The following is a 23,870-nucleotide window of genomic DNA, read 5'->3' on the forward strand; positions in this document are numbered from 1 at the left end:
GGTAAATAATTTTAGGGCAAGCCAGGCTTTTGGGCTTCTATGAAAATACCGCCACTGCATGGTTGTGCACTATAATATCTCCTATCTGATCTCCGTTGAGATTGGCAGCCGTGGCCGAAATTCGGCTAGAAGGGATCCATTCCTTCATATTATGGACCCTTTGCCAATGGTAGTGAAATTGAAACTGGTAGATTTTTTTGTTCGCGGAAATATACATACAGCGCATCCTTGCTAGATAGTCTTCTTTATACATTTAAATAAATAAAACATGTCTTAATATTAAATAATTTAATCTTTGGAGAACGGCGAGTACGCATTAGTTTCGACGTGGTATAATCCAGTGTACCTGCAACAAAATTAAACTTAAAACTCAGTGAATACGACTCAAGCGTGAAAAAACTATTTATAATGAAAATTATGCCCTGGAAATGCGATCTATAGGGCTAATGTCCTAAGTCTTTTTGTTTTTAAAGGTATAAAAACAGCATACATATCCTTAAATCTAAAAAAACATTGCGTATTGACAATAAGTTATTTGACTATGTTTGATTATATGCATTTTTAATATGTAACAGCAATTAGTACAAAAAAGAAATCCTTCTGTGAAAACAGCATTAAAGTTTCATAAGAAATGAGGCAGCAATTCAAATTTCAAATATTGCTACGTGCAGGAGTAGGCGTGGATATCGCTCCATCTCTTTCTTTCGCACGTATCATAATGTCCGCTGACGTCACATGCAAGTATTCCGTCTCTTTTCTGTTCTTTGACACTCAGTCGTACTACTAAATTTCAATGGCTTATAACTTGTAGATTTTTCATCAGATTTCTTCTTTTTAATAATTTATACAACGTACAAACTTTATAAAAGTTATTTAAGTCAAATACCCTGTTGGCTGATATGCATGCCACTTACAGATACAACATTCACAAAGTAAATATAATGTGACTAACAGACAGCAATACTTTAGATGAATAAAATTAAAATTTTAGTTCGCTAGTATCATTCAGCCATAAGTAAACTTACTCAGGCTTAGGAGTGAGACCGCCCATGTTCAGAGTGCGTCCATCGCAGTCTCCAATGAGGGCCGATGCCAAATTGTCACACTGGGAGCCCAGGAACCTGCCCTTTAAAGACTCTGCTAAATAGTAGTTACATCTGAAAAATATAAGGTTTTTTTATTGCTTTTAATGACGAAACGAGTTTGCCGTTCACCTGATGGTTAGCGATACGATCCATAAACAGTGGAAACTAACAACACCTTGAATTAAAAAGTATTGTTTGATATTCTACTGCGCTCGCCATCCTGAGACATGAGATGTTAAGTCTTATTATGTCCAGTTATTACACTGGCTACAATGCTTCCAAACCGGAACACTACAATGACTACACACTGCTTCTTGGCGGAGAAATAGACATTGCGGTGGTACCTACCCAGGTGGACCTTGACATACAAGAGATCTACCACTAGTCTAGTGTTCGTTTTTAAGTCTTAAAATATAATTCAACACTATGGGCTTGTTTTATAACTTCTGAGTAAATGCTACCACCAGTGGGTGTCTTTTTTGTAGTGACTGAATTTAAGTATTTCTAAATAATAATAATATAATAATAATATCAGGCCTGTATTATATACTTGCCCACTGCTGAGCACGGGCCTCCTCTACTACTGAGAGGGATTAGGCCTTAGTCCACCACGCTGGCCTAGTGCGGATTGGTAGACTTCACACACCTTCGAAATTCCTATAGAGAACTTAGATGTGCAGGTTTCCTCACGATGTTTTTCTTTACCGTTAAATCGAACGATAAATTCACAAAGAATACAAACATGATTTTAGAAAAGTCAGAGGTGTGTGCCTTTGGGATTTGAACCTGCGGACATTCGTCTTGGCAGTCCGTTCCACACCCAACTAGGATATCGCCGCTTATTTCTAAATGTATGCCCTTAATGTATGTTTCTATATATGTTATTACGTATTTATTAATAGAATAATTTAATAAATGAATATTTTTTGTAAAAAAATAGTCCAAACATAACAAATAAACTTACAAAAATAATATTTTCAAAACAAAACACAAACGCAAATAACCTAATTCTCCAAATTCGTATTGGCAACGAAGATGCAAACTGTAGTGACAAGAGACGGTGTGCGCGGGATGTGAAAGGAAAAGAGGCAGCGGCACGGCATTATAGAGAAATGCCTGTGCATTTCTCTATAATGCCGTGCCGCTATGACCGTGTGGTGCTATGACAGATATGACCGTGTGGTATGCATACTACAACATCCATAGGTACAAACAATGACGTTTTACAAATAGACGCGTCATACACTAACAAAATGGCACATAAAAACGGCGCACTATTTGATATAGTCACGTACCTGTACATATAATTACAAATTGACTCGAAGAAGGAATAAACAGATGCAGCATACATTCGTTAGAAAAGGATATATATATCGACAATTACGTAACAACGTTAGTGCCGCACGCTCATTGGCCGTTAAGTCGGGCAATTACCTTATTTTCGACTTGCCAGTATTGAGCTCGGACAACGTATCTATGTAATAAAAACATCTTAGGGTACAAAGGTCTAACTTACGCATTTATATTAGTAACAAGTAAAATAAACAAAGACACTTGGAAGTGAAACGGACTGCTGACACGAATGTCCGCAGATTCAAAACCGAAACACCTCTGACTTTTGTAAAGTTATGTATTTGTGAATTATCGCTTGCTTTAACGGTGGTAAACATCATGAGGAGACCTGCATACCTGAGAAGTTCTCTATAGAATTCTGAGAGTATGTGAAGTCTACCCGCACTACAGCGTGGTGGACTAAGGCCTAATCCCTCTTAGTAGAGGAGGCCTGTATAGCAGTGGGACAGTGTACAATACAGGGCCGATGGTATCACTACATTTTACAAATCCCTTACCTATGATGACTGCACGACCTGTCCGCACAGCCCGGCATGTTAACTCCACCATTAGGGTAGAAGTCGACATGCCCTAGCGCGGTGAGAAACCCTGACACTCCAGCGTTGGTGTGCATTACTTCGGTGTAAAGACCGTCGTCAGCTTTGAAGCGGTTCGGATTAGTTATCCATCCAGGAAGAGCGGGGTCGAGAGCTGAAATAGATTAAGGAATGCGGGATGATGTGTGCACCGGTGTTAGGTACCTACTTAGTATTTTCCAGAGGGAAGTGTGTGATTGTATAGGTGGTGTAGTTGTATTGGGTACGACTGCTGTGCTAAGGTTTCGTGTTCGATTCCTGAGTTGGGATGGATTGTTTTAGGATGACGTCGAGAATTTGTGCCTGATATGGCGATTGGCTCGCACATCGCATCACGGGAATATACACGGCGGACAGTGGCTGAGTTGTGCCTCTGCCTACCCCTTCCGGGATAAAAGGCGTGACTCTGATGAGGTGTTCGTCTTAACGTACAGTTATAGTTTTACCCCCTTATTCATAGACGTTTTTTATCTAAGGACGGAGTAAAGCTGTGATAACAAGTCTGTTTCTCAGTGCTGACGGCATGGCAGCCTTCGCAGTGCGTAGATATAGGGCCGTTGTGATTGGCTAATATTGTTGTATCTCAATATTAGCCAATCACAACGGCTCTATGTCTGCTTCCCAGTGGCGTTGGGCACTGAGGAACAGACTTGTTATCACAGCTTTACTCCATCCTTAGATAAAAAACGTTTATGAATAAGGGCGTTAGTTTGTTATAATTTTTAATAGTTATATATAAAGGGATATTTTTATTTGCACAGTAAAGTGATAGTACTGCATCTGATGGTAAGTATAGTCCAATAGAATAGACTGACGAGAGATTACCCCTCAGTCGACACAGTTATGCCTGTTGGATATACACAGGCTGATCCCGGAATGACACGTGGGCCACTATGGAGGGTTTTAACACCACGTGTACGGTGGCCGCTATGCGCTAATTATTTTAATAAACTCACAAGTGATGTAAGGTACCACGCCGCCGAGGTTCCTGCCGATGATGCCGACCTGGTGTCCCCCCAGGCTGTGCCCTACCAGGTGGAAGCGGGACAGGTCCCCTCCACTCTCCTCTACCAACCACTGCAAGTACTTCGCTACACTTTCACCTGAAATATTTTTTTTGTATCAAATTCTGATTTCTTACTTTTTATCTTATGTGACTTATATTATATATAAATGGTGGATATATGTGTTAGAAGTAAACGCAAAAATTGCTGAACGGATTTGGAATTTTGACACATGGATAGACAATGCGCTGGGTTAATATACAGGGTTATTTTGAAATTGCATTACTAAATGAAACTACATACTGGTCTTCACCTTTGCTGACATTATGCCAAAAATTATTCATTAATAAGTAATATTTTCACGAAAAATCCTGGTTTTAAGTTCTGATTTTTTTTTAAATTTTGTAGTTTAATGCGAATATGGCGTATGCGTGAGTGTATTTCTGACTGAAAGAATGATATTGACACTGCAACGAATTATCTAAGAGTTGTAGTGGCTTTAGGTCGCGTACAATTAGAATTACTTTTTATTAATATTTATTTTGTTCGAAACTTACACATTTTTTTATTTTACATCTACGGCTCAAGTAACTTATTGTAAAATATTATTTCCAAGTAAATAAGTATGTGGTATCATTTAGTAACGCGATGTCAAAATGACCTTGTATAGACTTTTAGCGGCGTAAAGTTAAACACTGCTGTAGAGGAACAAATGGTTGCGTTCCTCTATGGAAGGGAAAGATTTCCAGTCAGGCAGATGTTGCGCCTGACCGGCCGCGGCCCCTCCGACGGTTCATATTCGGAGGTGATATATATGCTGCACGTTGCGCAAAATGTGCAAGCGTGATTCAGGACCGATGTCGCCATCTATCGTGATGTCACTGCAGTTGTGTCACTGCATCGATCCTCTTGCAGTTCCGGCGATGTTGACGAGATGGCGGTGTATGCATCGATTGTACCGCCACAGAATTTTATTCCGGTAATATGCTCCCCGTGGGGAATAAAATAACACCTGGGTTCCACGCAGCTATCTCAGTGCAACAAAATACTCCGGGCCCGTCCCGTATGCGCCGAACAAGGCCACAGCGGGTTTTGGTTGGTATGCTGGTGGTATACAGAGGGGCTCGGTCCAATGCTCGCTCGTATGCTTTATTCTCGAGTGACATTGGGCCGAAAGACCGGTGAAACTAACAAACTTTTCACTCTACCCCTAAGTGACGGTAGCGATAAAGGGTTGTATACTGTTGTAAGTTTAGAGCAAAAATAATATCCTCGAAATCAATACTTATTTTTATACCTTGAAGTCCGAAAAGCTCAACTGGCCCTAGGTTAAAAGACTTGGTGTACTCACCAGACCTGATGCAGTTCAGCAAGGCTGGCAGGTAGTTCCCGGCAGCTCCAACACTCCAGTCCGTCATGATAACATTCACATCTTCAGCTTCCAGGAACGCTAACAAAATATGACAGGTGTTTACATAAATCAACGTTGAGTGTTGAAATCTTTGTGGAAAATACTATTTACCGTCTTACTCTCCTAAACTATTGGCATTAAAAGGGCGTAGTTAACACGGCACCAGCCGAATTAGTGAAAATAGAAGAAACACCATCCAACACCTTGAATTATAATGTATTGTTTGGTAATCGACTGCGCTCGCCATCCTGAGACATGAGATGTTAAGTCGTATTACGTCCAGTAGCTACACTGGCTGCAATGTCCTTCAAACCGGAACACAATTGACTACACACTGCTGCTTGGCGGCAGAAATAGACATTGCAGTGGTACCTAGACAGGTGGATTACCCAAATATGTAACCCTCCCTTAACGTGCCGCTTGGGGCGCTCTCGCCATCACCCTCCCTTCGGCCCCACTACGCTACACCATGTGGTCTTTGCCCACTCTAGAAAAAACATTTACAGAGGTTTCAGTGGCAGGCCTTTCATTGAATTCGGCGAACTTTTCGCACCCTCAACCTGCCATATAGAATACGGTATTCTACTACTAAGAAGGTTTAGACCTCAATCCACACTAGCCTAGTACGCATTACCATGCTCCTCTTACCTGGTATTAAAACAACATGAAACTGGGAAGTAGGAGTGTTCTGCCATCCATGAACTAACACAATTGTTCTCTTCCTAGGATCGTAGTAAGACTTTGCTAACGTATCCTTATATCCTCTTGGTAGAGGCTGGCTGGTTGACGGGTTGGACCTGAAAGGTAGAAAATATATTTTTTTATCTGGTCATGGTAAATATCTTTTGCAACTGTTGGTGTGCGAAGTGGGTTGAGATAGGGTCAACTGATGAGAGATGCAGTACTAGATAGGTTTATAGGCCACACAGCCGTTGCCTAGGGGCGGCATATTTCCAAGTAGGAGCCGCTCAAATAAAGCCAACTTTCTAAAACTATAACGCGGCACTTCGACATTGGAGCGACACAAACTGAATGACGCATACATAAAAAAATACACGTCTATTTGAATACTTCCTGCTGTTTTTAAGTTGGCTTAAAAAGAGTTTCTCATATGTGAGTCCGTCTGGGTAGGTACCACCGCATTACTATTTCTACCAAGCAGTGTCTAGTCGATCTTGTGTTCCGGTTTGAAGGATATTGTAGCCAGTGTAACTAATGCACCTTACTAACTAACATCTCATGTCTCAGGATGCCGAGCGTAGTGGAATACCAAAAAATACTCTGTAATTCAAGGTGTTCACTGTTTATGGATCGTATCGCTTACCATCAGGCGAACGACAGGCTCGTCTCGTCATTCAAAGCAATAAAAAAGTTTGTTACCTGGTGAATAGATGATACCCATTATGATAATCAGGGTCGTAGTACCCAGCCTCCTCAATGTCTCTGGATTTGAGCCACAAGTCCTGGAGTTCGATTCCATTCTCTCCCGAAACGTATTGGTACCGTGGTCCAGGGTCTAGCCTCGCTAGGACGGCATCTTGGCTCGCCCTCGCTGTGACAATTTTGATATATTAAAGCAATTTCTTAAAATGAAAATCGTTTATCAAGCAGCAGGAAATTGGCAGTGGAACGGACTGCCGACACGAATGTCTGCAGGTTCAAAACCCATACACACCTCTGACTTTGCTAGAGTTATGGGTAAGTATATTACATAATTATTCTTTGTGAATTATCGCTTGCTTTAACAATGAAGAAAAATATCGTGCACAACCTGTATACCTGGAAAGTCTTCTATAAGAATTTTAAGGGTATGTGAAGTCTGCCTACACTACAGCACTGGACTAAGGCATAACTCCTCAGTAGTAGAGGAGGCCCGTGCAGCAGTGGGACAGTATATAATAGAGAGATGAGTGCCATGCAGTAAAGTAATTTAAACTTCATATGATAATTTAATGAAATGAGGATTCCAGTCGAAAAGGCCAGGTACACTTTGCCCGCCATTTTATGTCGCGCATGCAGTACAACTACGCCACCAAGGCAGTCTAATTGTTTTATAATATGTATAAATGGTATAATACCAACCTGTCGCGATTGCTATCCCAATAACTACTAACACACGCATCGCCATATTGCACAATTAATACCGGCAGAATTGTATTTTATAGTCTTAATAGTAGATTATGATTTATCGTTATCTATTAATCCATGCTTAATACTCAATGATGATAATGATGATTCGCAAAATCCAAGCTTAATAATCAATGAAGACAATAATGATAATAATCATTCACAAAATAATGCTAAATCAATGTGAACTTTGAGTAGAAACTCAAGTAGGCGTTTATTAATACTCTAAAATATTAATGACTCATAACATACTGAGAGTAAATCTATCTCGAACTTGAATAGGATTTCAAGTAAACGTTTAATATATTGAATCATTTAATAGAAAGAAGCTAGAAATTCCCAATTTTTCTTTTCTCATAGAACTCTTTCAATGCTGCTCATTACTTTGGACAATTTTTTTTAGGTTTCTAGTAAGTGCATTACAACTACCGCTCAACTGTCGCGGGGAGTTGTCACCGTGCCTTACGACCCCTATCAATATTATCTGCCTACATTCTAGTTGAAGTCAAGCCAACAATTTAGTACATTACTATCAACCCAGATAAATTTTCGTGGACCCCTTACGAATTGTGGAACCCCATTTTTAGTCACGCCAATGTAGGCCCCCGTTAAGTCGCTCGTGGACCCGCGGGGGACCAGTTTGGGAATCAATGTACTAGACGAAGCTTAAGTTGTGATTTAAGTGCTCGTACTCAACTGAGTCGGTGTTGTTTAATGAACAAAACTCCGCGGCCAAAACACGTCTATAATAATCTTTCATTTATTTTATGTTCAATATAAATTGTCTTTGCTTTCTATAAGCTACTTTATTTAAGTAATAATTAAATATTGTCGTGTACCTTGACTTATCATAAGTGCCTACTCGCCTACGTGATTAATAAAGCATTTTATTTATTTATTTTATTTATGACCTAAATTACTATTAAATAGCAGTCTTAAGATGCTGACTTAAATTTCACAGCGTCTCAGTAGATATCGCACTTGAGAGTGAAGTTGAGTTGCGTCTTAATACGGCCCTCATAATGTAACCAAAGAAAGTCAAACAAGACGAGTATCATTCTCGGAATCGAATTGGAGGTTGAGATTAGAAACGTCATGAAAAGTAGCAGACGTGTTATTTTCGTATTTACATTAGTATGTATGTAGATTAATTCTTTAATATATCGATGATTAAAAAGCGAATTGACTAAAGCGACATTTTTTTTCGAAAAAAATTATCTACGTTATAATCATCGATGTATATTGTATAGACACGAACGTCCATATAAACTACTTGTTCAAAATCTGAACTGAAATGGCAACCAAAACGTCACTGTTATAACCTATTTATTCACTTGAACGACAAATAATTTTACTTATTTGACTAATATTTTTTATTCAAATCCAGATTTACACTTGGACTCGAGTTACTATATTATCATGAGCGCCACTCCGTACACAACCACAAGCTGTCAATATTGACCATACTAAATTCAGTTTGAATGGATTGCAGTTCAATTCAGTTAAACACAGTGAATGTTCGGTACGCCAAATCTAATACATAGTATATATATAACGATGGTGAGCATCTATTAATATAACTAAACGGCTCTCATAATATAACCAAAGAAAGCTAAACAAGTCACATCATCAATGTGTTTTTTTTTATATTGTGCAATATCACAATACAATTATTTCTTTTTTTTTTCACTAACGGCAAACTGATCGCCTGCACCTGATGGTATGTGAAGTAGAATGTCGACTGACGAGAGATGATTACCCCTCAGTCGACACAATTATGCCTGTTGGAACTGGATATACACAAATCCCGGAACGCAACACACGTGGGCCACTATGACGGGTTTTACAGCTTGTGTACGGTCGCTATTCGGACGGATATATAATATATCCTACCATCAGCAAGTATATAATATTAATGGTAATATAGCTTCTAATTAAGCACTAAAATATTTTTCCTACTTCATTTAGACTATATAAATTGCAGAAATACTATGTATCGATATTCACAATATTTTCATGAACACATTTTAAATCACAACCGCACTCAAGCCGCGCGAAAACTAACTGAATTTACAAAAAAATCTAAAGATACGAACCGAAACCTTATTCGGCGTCAACGACTATAGCCAAATTAAGAATCAATTCAATTATTGAAATTTAACAAGATTTATTGAAAAACGTCTTGGTGATTATGTTGTCTCTTTCCTGTGGGAAATCACGGCATAAAGGCTGGACTTTTGTAAAGCAAGATCCAGTCCAAATAGGCCGTATAGGCCGCGGTCAATGGGCGACAGCCTCTTAGAGGCGGCAGATTTCAGAGGACGCTCACTCGATTTGATTAATCATTCGTGAATTTAACTTGAATGCCTTCCATAATATAAAATGGAAAATTATTAAGTATTTTAGAAACTTACATACATACATAAACCTATCTTGGGGCGGCGGAAATAAAGTGGTTTAAACTCATAAAAAATATAAAAACCGGCAATGCTTGGATCCAACACGTAGAGACCCCTTTAAGACATTACTCTAGTTGGAGTTAAATAATTTACTGTTTACTTCATAATAATGTCAGACACGTGACACGAAGCAGGATCATTTCGCCATCTTTCCAACACGCCTGCTCCACAATGCTGACGGCGCGGCTTATGAGTATTTGTTATTTGATTATCAATTTGATCTGATTTAAAAGGATTATGTCATAAATTAGTGCAGATTAATCTTTAATATGCTAGATAATTAAATAACACATAAGCCCTCATCATGCATCGTGTCCATGGAGGTAGACAGAGGGAACTAGTGCAAAGGTGATGATGATGAGTGCAACGGTAAAAATTATAAACATTAAATATTTCATGATTCTTAAGAGTGTTGTGCACTCGTATGGAAAATTAATTCATTACCTATTTTGCGAGCATATAATGAACTGCTCGAAATAATAAAAAAAGTAATTGTATTTTTTTCTTTCTCTGTATCATGTACTGTAGTTTATACCTTAAACTGATTTTGAAAAGAGCATCACCAGAGTTCCATGTCCGTTCTCTGGTGAAAACTGCTTTTCGAACTTGTAGAGTTAATATTGACAGAAACTAAATAATGTATAACATTTTACAGGATCAAATAAATCATTTCATTTCAGCCTACTATTCGTCATGTGTATTCAATGAGATGATAAGGGTCGATATGTTATAAATCACGTATTTTTAAATGTAAATGATATAAAAATTATTATTTTTCCCCAACGTTTTGGAAGCTTTGCAGCGCTCATGGTCGTGGGGGAGACAATGGGTGCAGTCTTCGAACGTCGGAAGAAAACAATATAGTAAATAATAAAACTTTACATACTGTATAAATATTTTATCAGAATTCCATATAACAATCACTATAATTACAATACTCCTGCGAAATGATTTGCTTGCGTAGGATATATTTTATATCCGCCCGGATAGCAACCACGATACAATACACAAGTTGTTAAGCCCCGCCATAGTGTGTCGCGTTCCGGGATCAGCCTGTGTACATCGAGCGGTAATTATCTCTCGTCAGTCGACATTCTTTTGGACCCTATTCCACTTACCGTCATGTGCAGTAGTGACACTTGCCGTGCCCGAAATAATTGGCTATATTCGGCTTTCGGGCACAATTCGGCCTCATTTTCGTTCACCGAATTCGCGCCCGAAGCTTAGTCACACCTTATCAATAAATTTGCAGCAATCATAGCAGATCACTGCAAAAACACAATAATTTATTGCACAATGAATAACTCTCTAGAATTGACCTTCAGTTTGATTTAATCAATGTTTGCGTGACATTAGATAAACAAAAACATAAGGTGAAGGTACAACTGATGGCCGCTTAATATCAATTCTCTCATGAAAATATATAAAGCCTTTAATTAAACTGTGACATATCACTACATATTAAAAATCTAATAATAAAAGGAGTAACAAAAAAGAGTGCAATTCAAACACGGCAGAAGTGAAACTTGTGGAAAATAACCTACGAGAGATTGAGATAGATATAGAGTTACAGCAGTATTAGGACAAATATAAGTTTTATTATTTGGTATGATACTAAAACATACTTGGAAAATTAATTTATTAGTGAGATTTAAATATTCATATTAAATAAAAATACACAAATAATACAACACGCTTGCTTGATACTAGAGCTTTGTAATACGCAGGCGCAAACACATGTATTAAACTATCAAACACATACTAATAAAAATAATTTTAACAAAAAATTAAACCGCCTTCAAAAACCACTCAAAACTAAAAAATAATTTCACATAAGTATATATTGGATACCAATTTTGGAGTCGGTGCCTAATTAAAATTGCTAGTTAGCTATATTTGTTGCGTAGTCCATCTATGAGCTAAATTTCTTTCAAATCAATTAAAAGGAGTAGGTTTGTGTGTACTACAACATACACAGTGAAAGGTGTAATACCAAGCACATGTATGGTGTTTCATCTTTTTATTTTCTCTTTTTTCGAGGCAGGGAGTGTAATACACCCACATTTGACCTGCTATATGTAACAGGGGAAGAATTTGGGTAGTGTACAGTTCACAAATTTAAATATTTCCTTAATAGCTTCCATTTGCTGTGCTGCGGCGATGTGTTTATCTCCGGTGACGATCTGACTTGCTGACTTTGTACGCTGGCAGCACATTGTTTTCGTATATTCGTTAATGTATTTACTTAGCTTAACTAGCAATTTTAATTAGGCACCGACTCCAAAATTGGTATCCAATATATACTTGTTATGTGAAATTATTTTTTAGTTTTGAGTGGTTTTTGAAGGCGGTTTAATTTTTGTTAAAATTATTTTTATTTTTGCTTTTTGTGTTAGTAAAAATAGACCGTCTCAATGGCATAGTTGTGTTTCGCTCACGATACGACTATCGCGCTGAGGAGTTACACCTCTGAGTACCACTGAAAAGGGGAAAAGGTGTGATGCTATATATATGTATGTAAGAAGTAGATTCAAGCAAACCTAACGCAAAAACACAACTGATATTATTTGGCTCACAGTACAACTATCGCGCTGTGGTGTTACACCTCTGCCTACCCCCTGAAAAGGGGAAAAGGTGTGATGCTATATATATGTATGTATGTAAGAAGTAGAGTCAACTAAACCCAACGCAAAAACACAACTAATGTGTTTCGCTCGCAGTACGACTATCGCGATGAAATGTTACGCCTCTGCCTACCCACTGAAACGGGGAAAAGATGTTATGCTATATGTATAAGTATGTGAGAAGTACAGTCAACCAAACTCAATGCAAAAACATAACTAAATACGTCACAGGAAAGCTAAATTCGCAATTTCGTTTTCTTGGACGACATAATTATTCTAGTTTTTTAAATTTTAAAACCAAACTACCGAAGCGATCTTGAAAAAAAATTTATGGGACAAATCTGGAGAGAAATTCTTTCGAATAAAAAAAGAATTTTCCAAATCGGTTCATAAATGAGCGAATTCTGAGGTAACAAACATATACAAAAAAAAAAAAAAAAATCACGTCGAATTGATAACCTCCTCCTTTTTTTTGAAGTCGGTTAAAATAAAAATAAAAGGATCCAAAATATAGCATGCAGGCTGGTTGAACGCTGTTCCTTTTTCAAATATCGTAACGCATTTTCCTTTGATTGAGTTTCAAATCACAACGATTCTAAAAAAGTTTCACTTCAAAGATTTTGTTACGTATTTTATGTTTACAACTATAATTATTTTCAATATTATAACATTAGAATTACATATTATAACAACGAATATTATTATAATAATAATAGCGCTATATTCATCTTTGGCAAAAACGAAACGCACCAAAGACAGTAATCAATAGATGGATACTTCACGGATAATGTATTATCTATCTTAGTTTATGGAAACGGATAACCACCAACAATAAGCGTTTCAACAGTTAGTAATCAGTCAGTAAGATATTAAGACCGGCTCTTGGAATATTTGAATCCACATCACACCTAGCGTTCTGTTAGGATAAAAATGAATCACTGATAATTATTATTTATCTTATCTTAATAACTCGTATGACTTAGTCATGTATTGCACGCTGTTTTATCAATTAAAAATTAATCAATCTAGGCGTCTTAAATAACTGATTGACACATCGACGATAGTACACTGTTTGTAATAGGGAAACTTTGCGGTACACCTCAAATTCATACTCAAAATCTTCATTCAAATAGACATTCACAAACTCTTGAATTGTCATGAATAACACCGCTTCGGAACGTGTTACTGAAGTAAAGAAGCCCCGCAAGAAACTCTCTTAACGCAATATTACTTTAAAAATAAAGAATAATAATATTAGAAATTTTCTTGAAAATATAAAAAGTAATATGTAATAGAAAATTCCTTGTCAAAATATAATAATAATATCAGCCCTGTATTATATACTTGCCCACTGTTGAGCACGGGCCTCCTCTACTACTGAGAGGGATTAGGCCTTAGTCCACCACGCTGGCCTAGTGCGGATTGGTAGACTTCACACACCTTCAAAATTCCTGTAAAGAACTTCTCAGATGTGCAGGTTTCCTCACGATTTTTTCCTTTACCATTAGAGCGAACGATAAATTCACAAAGAATACACACATGATTTTAGAAAAGTCAGAGGTGAGTGCCCTTGGGATTTGAAGTCAAAATAAATAAGTACTTTTATTGTGTCATAGTAGGTACATCATAACATTTTTTAAAACAAGTAACTTTCAATAGATAACAAAAACACAATAACATTATAGAAAGTGGATGAATCCGAGAAATCCGAACCGAAAAGCGAGCGCCGTACACAAAGTGTGAAAACCCGCCATAGTGGCTTACGCGTGTCGCGTTTCGGGATCAGCCTGTGTATATCAGGTTCCAACAGACTGAGGGGTAATCATTTCTCGTCAATCGCCATTCTATTGGACACTACACTTACCATCAGGTGCAGAAGGGTCACTTTGGCGTGGTCGTAAATAAATATCCTAATCACTATCGGGTATATATTTATTTATGTAATTTTGCAATTATATGAGGTGTATTCATAAACAATAATAATATTATGTAACAAAGTATTTTGCTCCTAATTATAATAAATGTAATTTTATGTAACTTCAACGCCACCTAACGAATTAATCGCGGCGGAGAGGGCTGAGGTTCCACCTTAACTAAATAAAACACGCCAAAAACATTTTATAGATTTAATTTTTGGAGAACGGCGAATGCACATTAGTTTCGACGTGGTATAATCCAGTGTACCTGCAACAAAATGAACTTTAAAATGAGTGAATACGACTCAAGCGTGGAAAAAAGATTTTACATTCAAAATGATTCCCTGTTAATTCTCATTAACTACACACACCTCTGACTTTTCTAAATTATGTGTGTATTCTTTGTGAATTATCGCTTGCTTTAGCCAAGGCAAATTCGTAAGGAAACCTGTATACCCGAAAAGATCTATATAAGATTTTTAAGGGTGTGTGAAGAATGCCCGCACTATAGCGTGGTGGACTAAGCTGAGCCCTCTCAGTAGAGGCTTTTTGCTGGTGGTAGGATATATTTTATATCCACTCAGATAGCTATCACTGCACACAAGGTGTTAAAACCCGCCATAGTGACCCACGTAAGTATCGCGTTCCGGGATCAGCCTCTGTATATTCGGTTCCAATAGGCCGGCATAATTGTGTCGACTGCCGAGGACTAATCATCTCATCCGATTTGAGTACTTTAATAATCTCAGTCGACATTTTATTGGACCCCACTCTACTTACCATCAGGTGCAGTGGGGTCACTGTGGCATGCTCGTATAAAAAAAGGCTCTCCCTCAGACAGTATATAATCCAGGGCTGATATTATTATTATATATCATAACGACTGCTTCGGTGGCGTAGTTGTAGTACGACTGCAATGCTGAGGTCTCGGCTTCTATCGGAGTAGGGTAGTGATATTGGGTTTTTCTACTCTGAAATTTGAGTCTGGAATGTATGCTCGATATGGCGATAGACTCGCCTCCATCGCATCATGGGACAGAATACAGACGGCGGAAAGTGGGTGCTCCAGTTGCGCTTGCCTACCCTTTCGGGGATAAGAGTGAGTATCATAATGGCCATCATGGCATGTTAGTTTTTATAGCTCTCGCTGCTTTCACCAGAATACCTGGCGAACGATATCGGTACAGGGCAACCCGACTTAACAACTGCAGCGATCTAAAGTGGATACTGGAGAGGAAGTAGGGGAAGGAGAAAGGTTCTCAAGATGATAGAAGAGGAAAAGGAAGGGGAAATTTGACTTGTTTAGTCTTTAATGTGTGAAAGGTGCCAATATACACACTACGATATCTATAGGGCGAATGTCTAAGTTTGTTAGTATCATTCAGCTGTAATCTTACCCAGGCTTAGGCGTGAGACCGCCCATGTTCAGAGTTGTTCCATCGCAGTTCCCGGTGAGGGCGGACGCCAAGTCGTCACACTGAGAGCCCAGGAACCCGCCCTTCAAAGACTCCGCTAAATAGAAGTTGCATCTGAAAAATATAAGGGTTTTTTTATTGCTTTGAATGACGATACGAGCTTGCCGTTCGCCTGTTGGTAAGCGATACGATCTATAAATAGTAGAAACAACATCCAACACCTTGAATTACAAAGTATTGTTTGGTATTCCACTGCGCTCGTCATCCTAAAACATGAGATGTTAAGTCTTATTATGTCCAGTAGTACACTGGCTACAATGTCCTTCAAACCGGAACACAACAGTGACTACACACTGCTGCTTGGCGGCAGAAATAGATATTGCGATGGTACCTACCGAGGCGGACTCTCACATATAAGAGACCTACCACCATAGAGTGTTCGGTTTTAAAATTCTAAATTAAAATTTGGATTTGAGACGAGTAGCATTTATCCAGAAGTTGTGAACCAAGCCCATAGTGTTGAATTATAATTTTAAGACTTAATCAAAGAGGAGATATTTCAGATCAAAATGGCCAGTACGACAAAACGCTAATTTCATACGTAAGGACCTAAAATTATGTATACTACTTTAACTTATAGGAACTTATACTCTCCGGCGATAGTCTAATTGGGTGTGGAACGGACTGCCGAGACGAATGAGCGCTGATTCAAAACCCAAACACACCTCTGTCTTATCTAAAATTATGTGTATATTTGTGAATTATGGCTTGCTTTAACGATGAAGAAAGGAACATGAGGGAACCTGCATACCTGAGAAATTCTCTATAAGAATTCTGAGGGTATGTGAAGTCTACGAACTATGTGAAGTGGACAGTATACAATACTGAGCTGATATTATTACTATATTTTACAATTGCCATCCCTAAATACTCCACAATCTCACCTGTGATGACTGCACGACCTGTCCTCACAGCCCGGCATGTTAACTCCCCCATTAGGGTAGAAGTCGACATCCCCCAGCGCGGTGAGAAACCCTAACATTCCAGCGTTGGTGTGCATTACTTCGGTGTAGAGACCGTCGTCAGCTTTGAAGCGGTGTGGATTAGTTATCCAACCAGGAAAAGCAGGGTCGAGAGCTGAAATAGATTAAGGAATGCGGGATGATGTGTGCACCGGTGTTAGGTACGATCAGCAACAAAAGTCGATGAACAAAAACTAATTTACAAAACACCTGAACATTGAAACGGACCATAAATCACTTACCAAAGAAGAGTACAGATTAAGGTTATCATTTCAATATGGATACCAAAGTAAAAAAGTAAAGGATTGGCTGAAAAAATATGAAAAAGAAAATGACGTTTACGTTGAATCCTTCGAAGAGAATCTATAATACTGCCATAATAATTTTGAATTTACACATTTGTTCCTTAAACCGGCCAGTGCTCTATAAAATAGAATGTTTAAAATGTAACTAACCTATTCCTATTAATCTTATAATATTACTTACTAAAATATTATGATGTTTTGTCCATACTTAAAAATCTATGATTCTGGTTATTAACTTCAATATATACTATTATATAAACCTGAAGAGTTTGTTTGTTTGAATACGCTAAACTCAGGAACTGCTTAACCGATTTTGAAAATATTTCAATAATAGGAAGCTACATTACAGCGCTATACGCTACTTTCTATCCCGGGTCAATATAAAGCAATACTTTAGTCCTTGAAAAATTATTTCACGCAGGCTGAGTAGCGAGCCAAAGCTAGTATGTTATAAAATAACAATTTAATTGATATTCTGGACTGTTGGAAAAAAAGCATGTATATAAAACAAAGAATTTGCTAATTTCAGCCACATTTGTATTTATTACAGATCATAAAAATTGCTAGTAATGTTTAGCGGTGAATGGTTTGACGGCGTTCAGCTACTTTTGTAGTTCAATTATGTCAAGTTGTTTTGTATTTAAATTAATCAGTAACTTATGGTAAATGATAATGATTAAGAAATATTGGAAACAAATTATGTTCAAGGACTTCTGTTGCTGACTGTACCTACTTAATAATATCCAGATGGAAGTGTGAGAAGACTGCTTCGTTGGCGTAGTTGTATTGAGTACGACTGCGGTGCTAAGGTTTCGAGTTCGATTTCCGAGTTGGGCAAAATATTGAGGTTTTCTGCTGTTTGAGGATGGAGTCTGGAATTTGTGCCCGATATGGCGATAGGCTCGCCCATCGCATCGGGAATACACGCGGCGGAAACGGTGCACCAGTTGCTCTTCTGCCTACGCCTTCAGGGATAAAAGGCGTGACTCTGATATGAGGTGTTCGTCTTATCGTACCATTATAGTTTTACTTTGTTATAATTTTTAATAGTTATACAGGGTCATTTTGACATTGTGTTACTAAGTGAAACCACATACTGATCTACTTGAAAATAACACTACAATAAGTTATTTGAGCCGTAGATGTAAAATAAAAAAGTGTAATTTTCGAACAAAATAAATATTAATAAAAAGTAATGTTAATTTTACGCGCCCTGAACCCACTACTACTACTCTAAGAGAATTCGTTACAGTGGCAGGATCATACTTTCAGAGATACATTCACGCACACGCCATATTCGCAACAAACTACAAAATGACCAAAAAATCGGAAATCTAAAACCAGGATTTTTCGTGAAAATGTTAGTTATTAATGTATGATTTTTGGCACAATGTCAGCAAATGTGAAGACGAGTATGTGGTTTCATTTAGTAACGTAATGTCAAAATGACCTTGTATATAAAGAGATATTTTTTTACACGAGCACGGCGAAGTGTGGTTTCTGCACCTGTAGATGTAGTGCGGTTCAATAGAATGTCGATTGACGAGAAATGATTACCCCTCAGTCTGTTGGAACCGGATATACACAGGTTGATCACGAAACGCGACACGCGTGAGCCACTATGGCGGGTTTTAACACCTGGTGTACGGTGGCCGCTATGCGCTAATTATTTTAATAAACTCACAAGTGATGTAAGGTACCACGCCGCCGAGGTTCCTGCCGATGATGCCGACCTGGTGTCCCCCCAGGCTGTGCCCCACCAGGTGGAAGCGGGACAGGTCCCCTCCACTCTCCTCTACCAACCATTTCAAGTACTTCGCTACACTTTCACCTGCAATATTTTTTTTGTATCAGATCCTGATTTCTTACTCTTTATCTTATGTGACTTGTTACTTATCTAAATCTATATATATAAAAATGAATCCCCATTTCCCTTGGTCACGCCATCACGCGTGAACGGCTGGACCGATTTCCCAATTTTTTTTTGTTGTGTTTGTTATTGTCAGGAGAAGGTACTTATGAAAAAAAAAAATTAAAAAAATCGGATTTTGTCGCGGTTTTTATATTATTTTTTTCTCCCTACGTTTCGAAGACTTTACAGCCTTCATGGTCACGGAGAAGTGAGGTGTTGGTCATCAGAAAAGTCAAAGTTACAATATCTGCCTACATTTTACAATTATACAATTTTGTTTTTAAAATTTAACTGTTGACAGTCCGATTTATGCAGAATGAGCTCAGTGTCTTGAAGTCTAGCAGCCGGTCTTTTGGGTTCCGATTTAATTAAATGTAGAACTGGATCCCAGGCTTGTGCAAACTTCCTTAGTCCCCCCAGTGATCACGAAGACTGCAGTCTTTGAATCGTCGGAGGAAAATTATAATATAAGAACCGGGATAAAATGCGTAAAACAGTTTATTTTAATCTCTAACCTTTTCTACATACCCCTTTTTTGTTATTTATGTTTGGGTGCTTACCCCTTCGGGGATACCTAAATGAGAAATGTTTTTGTTATTAATAACTATACTGTTGTAATAGCAAAAAACATATCCCGAAAGGAACACAGACTCAGGGCCGTAGCTAGACTTGAATTTAAGGTAGGGCAGTTGTGGTTACAGCTAGGGCGAAAGTAAACATGTTACTAGATCTGATCTGGTCGATCGATTTTTGGCTTTCTTTACTTGTGAACATGAGTGAGTCAGGTTATTACGTAATTGTTAAGGTAATATACAGATTGTAATAAAATTCCCTTAAATCCCGAAAGGGGGATATTCCACCCATCAATACGAATAACTCTTGCCATGGGACCAACTTCCAAATCGTGAAATAAAAAACCAGCTGCTCCATATATTTTGATTGAATAGTTATGTATAATTTAGTTCATTATTTAGCTCCACAATGCTCCCCCCGCCCCAAGCTACGGCCCTGGACAGACTTTTTCCCTTGGCGTCCGAAAAGCTTTACTGGGCCTAGGTAAAAAGACTTTGTGTACTCACCCGATCTGATGCAGTTCAGCAGGGCCGGCAGGTAACTCCCAGCGGCGCCGACACTCCAGTCCGTCATGATAACATTCACATCTTCAGCTTCCAGGAACGCTGACGAAGTGTTAGATGTTAACATTCATGAAAGTTGAGTTGAAATCTGTGCGAAAATAATACTTACGGTCTTCTTGACCTATACTATTGGCATTACAAAAGCGTAGTCGCCGCACTAAATATGTAAAATATAAAGGTTTTTTTACGCCTCCCCCCTCTAAACATGCCGCTTAGGGCGCCTTCCCCCCTACGGACCCACCACGCTACACTACTGGTTTTTGCCCACTATAGAAAAAACATTTACAGAGGCTTCGAGTGGCTGGCCTTTCATTGAATTCGGAGAAATTTTTTGCACCCACCAACTGTCCCGTATTATCTACGGGTCTGAGGTCTTCTACTACTAAGAGGGTTTAAAGCTCAGTCGGCCATGGTAGCCTAGTACGCATTACCATGATCCTCTTACCTGGTATTAAAACAACATGAAACTCGGAAGTAGGCGTGTTCCGCCATCCGTGAACTAACACAATTGTTCTCTTCTTGGGATCGTAGTTAGACCTGGCTAATCTATCCGTATGTCCTCTTGGTAGAGGCTGGCTGATTGTAGGGTTGGATCTGAAAAATAAAAAAGTTTTTTTTTTTATTCGAGCATGGCAAATGCGGAGATCCAGATATGACTGATGAAAGATGCTGTGTTGGTTAATAGACCGTATAGATCGTAGCGATAGACTGGTTGGGAGTGGAACGGACTGCTGAGACGAATGTCCGCAGGTTCGAAACCCAAGGGCACATATCTCTGACTTTTCTAAAATCGTGTGTTTTCTTTGTGAATTATTGCTTGCTTTAACGGGTTGGATCCGAAAGGTAAGAGTCTTCTGCAGCTGTTGGTGCGGAGTGGGGTTCAAATAGGGTCGACTGGTGAGAGATGCAGTTTGGATAGCCAACTTTTTAAAACTATAACGCGGCACTTCGACATTGGGGCGACACAAACTAAACGACCTATGCTTTCTTCTTCTTCAGGTGCCTCTCCATTACTGACGGTTGGCTCAGTTCCTTGGACCTTTCCTTGTTCATTGCTAGACGGAGCAGTTCTTCGACCCATTTTATTCCAGTGTACTCCCATATATTAAGACCTATACTTAAGGGAATCATAAATTTGGAAAGAAAGACGTTAGTCAACACAAGTATACCGGCTTATTTGCAACCCGATCCCAGACCGCTACACAATTACGTTAGCCACTGCATAAAACAAAATACATATCTGAATAACTCCTGCTGTTTTTAAGTCGGTTAAAAAAGAGCCACTGATATGTGTAAGTCCTGGGTAGGTACCACCGCAATACTGTTTCTGCCACCAAGTAGTGTGTAGTCTGTTGTGTTCCGGTTTGAAAATTGTAGCCAGTGTAACTACTGGACATAATTAGACTTAACATCTCATGTCTCAGGATGGCGAGCGCAGTGGAATACCAAACAATATTTTATAATTCAAGGTGTTGGATGGTATTTCTACTGTTTATGGATCGTATCGATATCACCCTTCGAACGGCAAGCTTGTCTCGTCATTCAAAGCAATAAAATAAATAAAAAGTTAGTTACCTGGTGAACAGATGATACCCATTAATAAAATCGGGATCGTAATACGCAGTCTCCTTTATGTCGCTGGATTTGAGCCACAAGTCCTGGAGTTCAATTCCATTCTCTCCCGAGACGTATTGGTACCGGGGTCCAGGGTCTAACTTCGCCAGGACGGCATCTTGGCTCGCCCTCGCTGTAGCATTGAAATCTTAAAGTAAACCAGAAATGAAAATCGTTTATCAAGCAGCATGAAATTGGCAGTGGTACGGACTGCCGAGACGAATATCTGCTTCAAAACCCAAACACACCCCTGACTTTTCTAAAGATAAGTGTATTTTACATAATATTTTCTATGAATTATGGCATGTTTTAACGGTGAAGGAAAACATTGTCATGAAACCTGTATATCTGAGAAGTTCTCTAAGAATCTTTAAGGTTTGTAAAGTCTGCTAGCACTACAGCGTGGTGGACTAAGGCCTAACCTCAGTAGTAGAGGAGGTCCGTGCAGCAGTGGGACAGTATATAATACAGGGCTAATGAGTGCCACGCAGTAAAGTAATTTAAGCTTCGTATGATAATTAAATGAAGTTAAGGTTCCAGTTGCAAAGGCCAGGTACACTTTGTCTGCCATTTTATATTGAAAAGGAATCCTATCGGCATTATGATGGGAAGCTGCACGAACCATTTATGTACTCGTATTACTTTTTTCTTTGTACCCATTGTGCCGTGCTAAGCGCAAAAGCGGTGTGTCAGGGAAACCTTAGTTCGAGATAATCGAAGTTTTGTTAATATAGTTTTGTATGTAAAACTGAGATAGAGAAACTCTTTTGTTTTTTTTTAACAAGTTCTAAACAACAACCTACGTACCGTTATAAGTTCATTGGATGGATATTTCTTTAATCTATCTGACGACATACAAATCAACATTGTGTTTTTTTTTTTGAAATACCACTTTTGAGCTTAGCACGGCAATATTGTACTCGTACGAATAAATGTTTCTTTCTTTCTTGTTATTACTGTTCATGGGCGGTCGTGTTGTTTACTATCAACCGAGCATTCGCTCGTTTTATTCATCTACTAGCTGTGATTTCACCGCGTAAATCCCGACCCACGAAATTTTACAACCACGTGACCTCTTCAACAGTAATCGTTATATTTCAGTCAATTTACATAAACCCGTTATGTATTAACCTAAACCTTCCTCAAGAATAGAACTACCTTTTAGTAAAAACCGTACAAAAGTCTGTTAAGTAGATTTTGAGAAAATCGATCATATACAGACAGACAGCTTTTGGGGACTTTGTTTTATACACACACACACAACATCACACGTTTATCTCCGAAGGGCTATGCAAAGGCGCAACCAAGGCACCCACTTTTTGCAAAGTGTATTCCGTCCCATGATGTGATAGGGGACAAGCCTATCGCGATATTGGGCACAAATTTCAGACTCCGGGCTGATACTGAGCAGAAAAACTCAAATATCACTTTGCCCGACACGGGATTCGAACCCAGGACCTCATAGCCTCGTACCGCACATGCTGTACATTGTACAACTACGCCACCAAGGCAGTCTAATTGTTTTATAATATAGATGGAGGTTCTTGTACTAACCTGTCGCAATTGCTATCCCAATAACTACTAACACACGCATCGCCATATCGTACCATTAATGCCGGGAGAGTTGTATTTTATACTCTTAATAGTAGATTATGATTTATCGTTATCTATTAATTTATGTTTAATACTCAATGATGATTATAATGATAATGATCATTCACAGAATCCAAGCTTAATAATCAATGATAATGATCACAAAATAAGGCTAACTCAATGTGAAGTTTGAGTAGAAACTCAAGTAGACGTTTATTAATACTCAAAAATGATGATTCATAACATACTAAGAGTAAATCAATCTCAAACGGAACAGGATCTCAAGTAAACGTTTAATATATTGAATTATTTAACAGAG

At 38.5% G+C, this 23,870-nt stretch overlaps 2 protein-coding genes across 3 annotated transcripts; both read right to left on the minus strand.

Moving 5' to 3' along the window:
• Window positions 1-230: 230 nt before the first annotated feature.
• On the minus strand, window positions 231-9,597 carry LOC115452745 (lipase member H-like). 2 transcript variants are annotated; one of them, XM_037442474.1, is made up of 9 exons: window positions 9,515-9,597; window positions 7,511-7,678; window positions 6,809-6,980; window positions 6,077-6,225; window positions 5,369-5,467; window positions 3,970-4,116; window positions 2,936-3,128; window positions 1,026-1,157; window positions 231-346 (listed from the first exon to the last, which is right to left on the minus strand). In XM_037442474.1, exons 2-9 carry the CDS (start codon window positions 7,554-7,556, stop codon window positions 289-291), a joined length of 996 nt encoding a protein of 331 aa, XP_037298371.1. In that variant the 5' UTR covers window positions 7,557-7,678; window positions 9,515-9,597; the 3' UTR covers window positions 231-288. The 2 variants fall into 2 exon arrangements, with proteins under 2 accessions (XP_037298371.1, XP_037301876.1); XM_037445979.1 differs by having other exon boundaries at window positions 9,563-9,581.
• A 5,153-nt stretch (window positions 9,598-14,750) lies between these two features.
• Window positions 14,751-23,555, minus strand: LOC119193829 (phospholipase A1-like). Its single transcript, XM_037436287.1, has 8 exons — window positions 23,513-23,555; window positions 21,920-22,091; window positions 20,790-20,938; window positions 20,288-20,386; window positions 18,981-19,127; window positions 16,914-17,106; window positions 15,952-16,083; window positions 14,751-14,822 (listed from the first exon to the last, which is right to left on the minus strand). The coding sequence occupies exons 1-8, from the start codon at window positions 23,550-23,552 to the stop codon at window positions 14,765-14,767; spliced, it is 990 nt and encodes a 329-aa protein (XP_037292184.1). The 5' UTR covers window positions 23,553-23,555; the 3' UTR covers window positions 14,751-14,764.
• Between the last annotated feature and the right edge of the window lie 315 nt (window positions 23,556-23,870).

The sequence above is a fragment of the Manduca sexta genome, chromosome 1, assembly GCF_014839805.1.
Source record: "Manduca sexta isolate Smith_Timp_Sample1 chromosome 1, JHU_Msex_v1.0, whole genome shotgun sequence".
Taxonomy (NCBI): Eukaryota; Metazoa; Arthropoda; class Insecta; order Lepidoptera; family Sphingidae; genus Manduca; species Manduca sexta.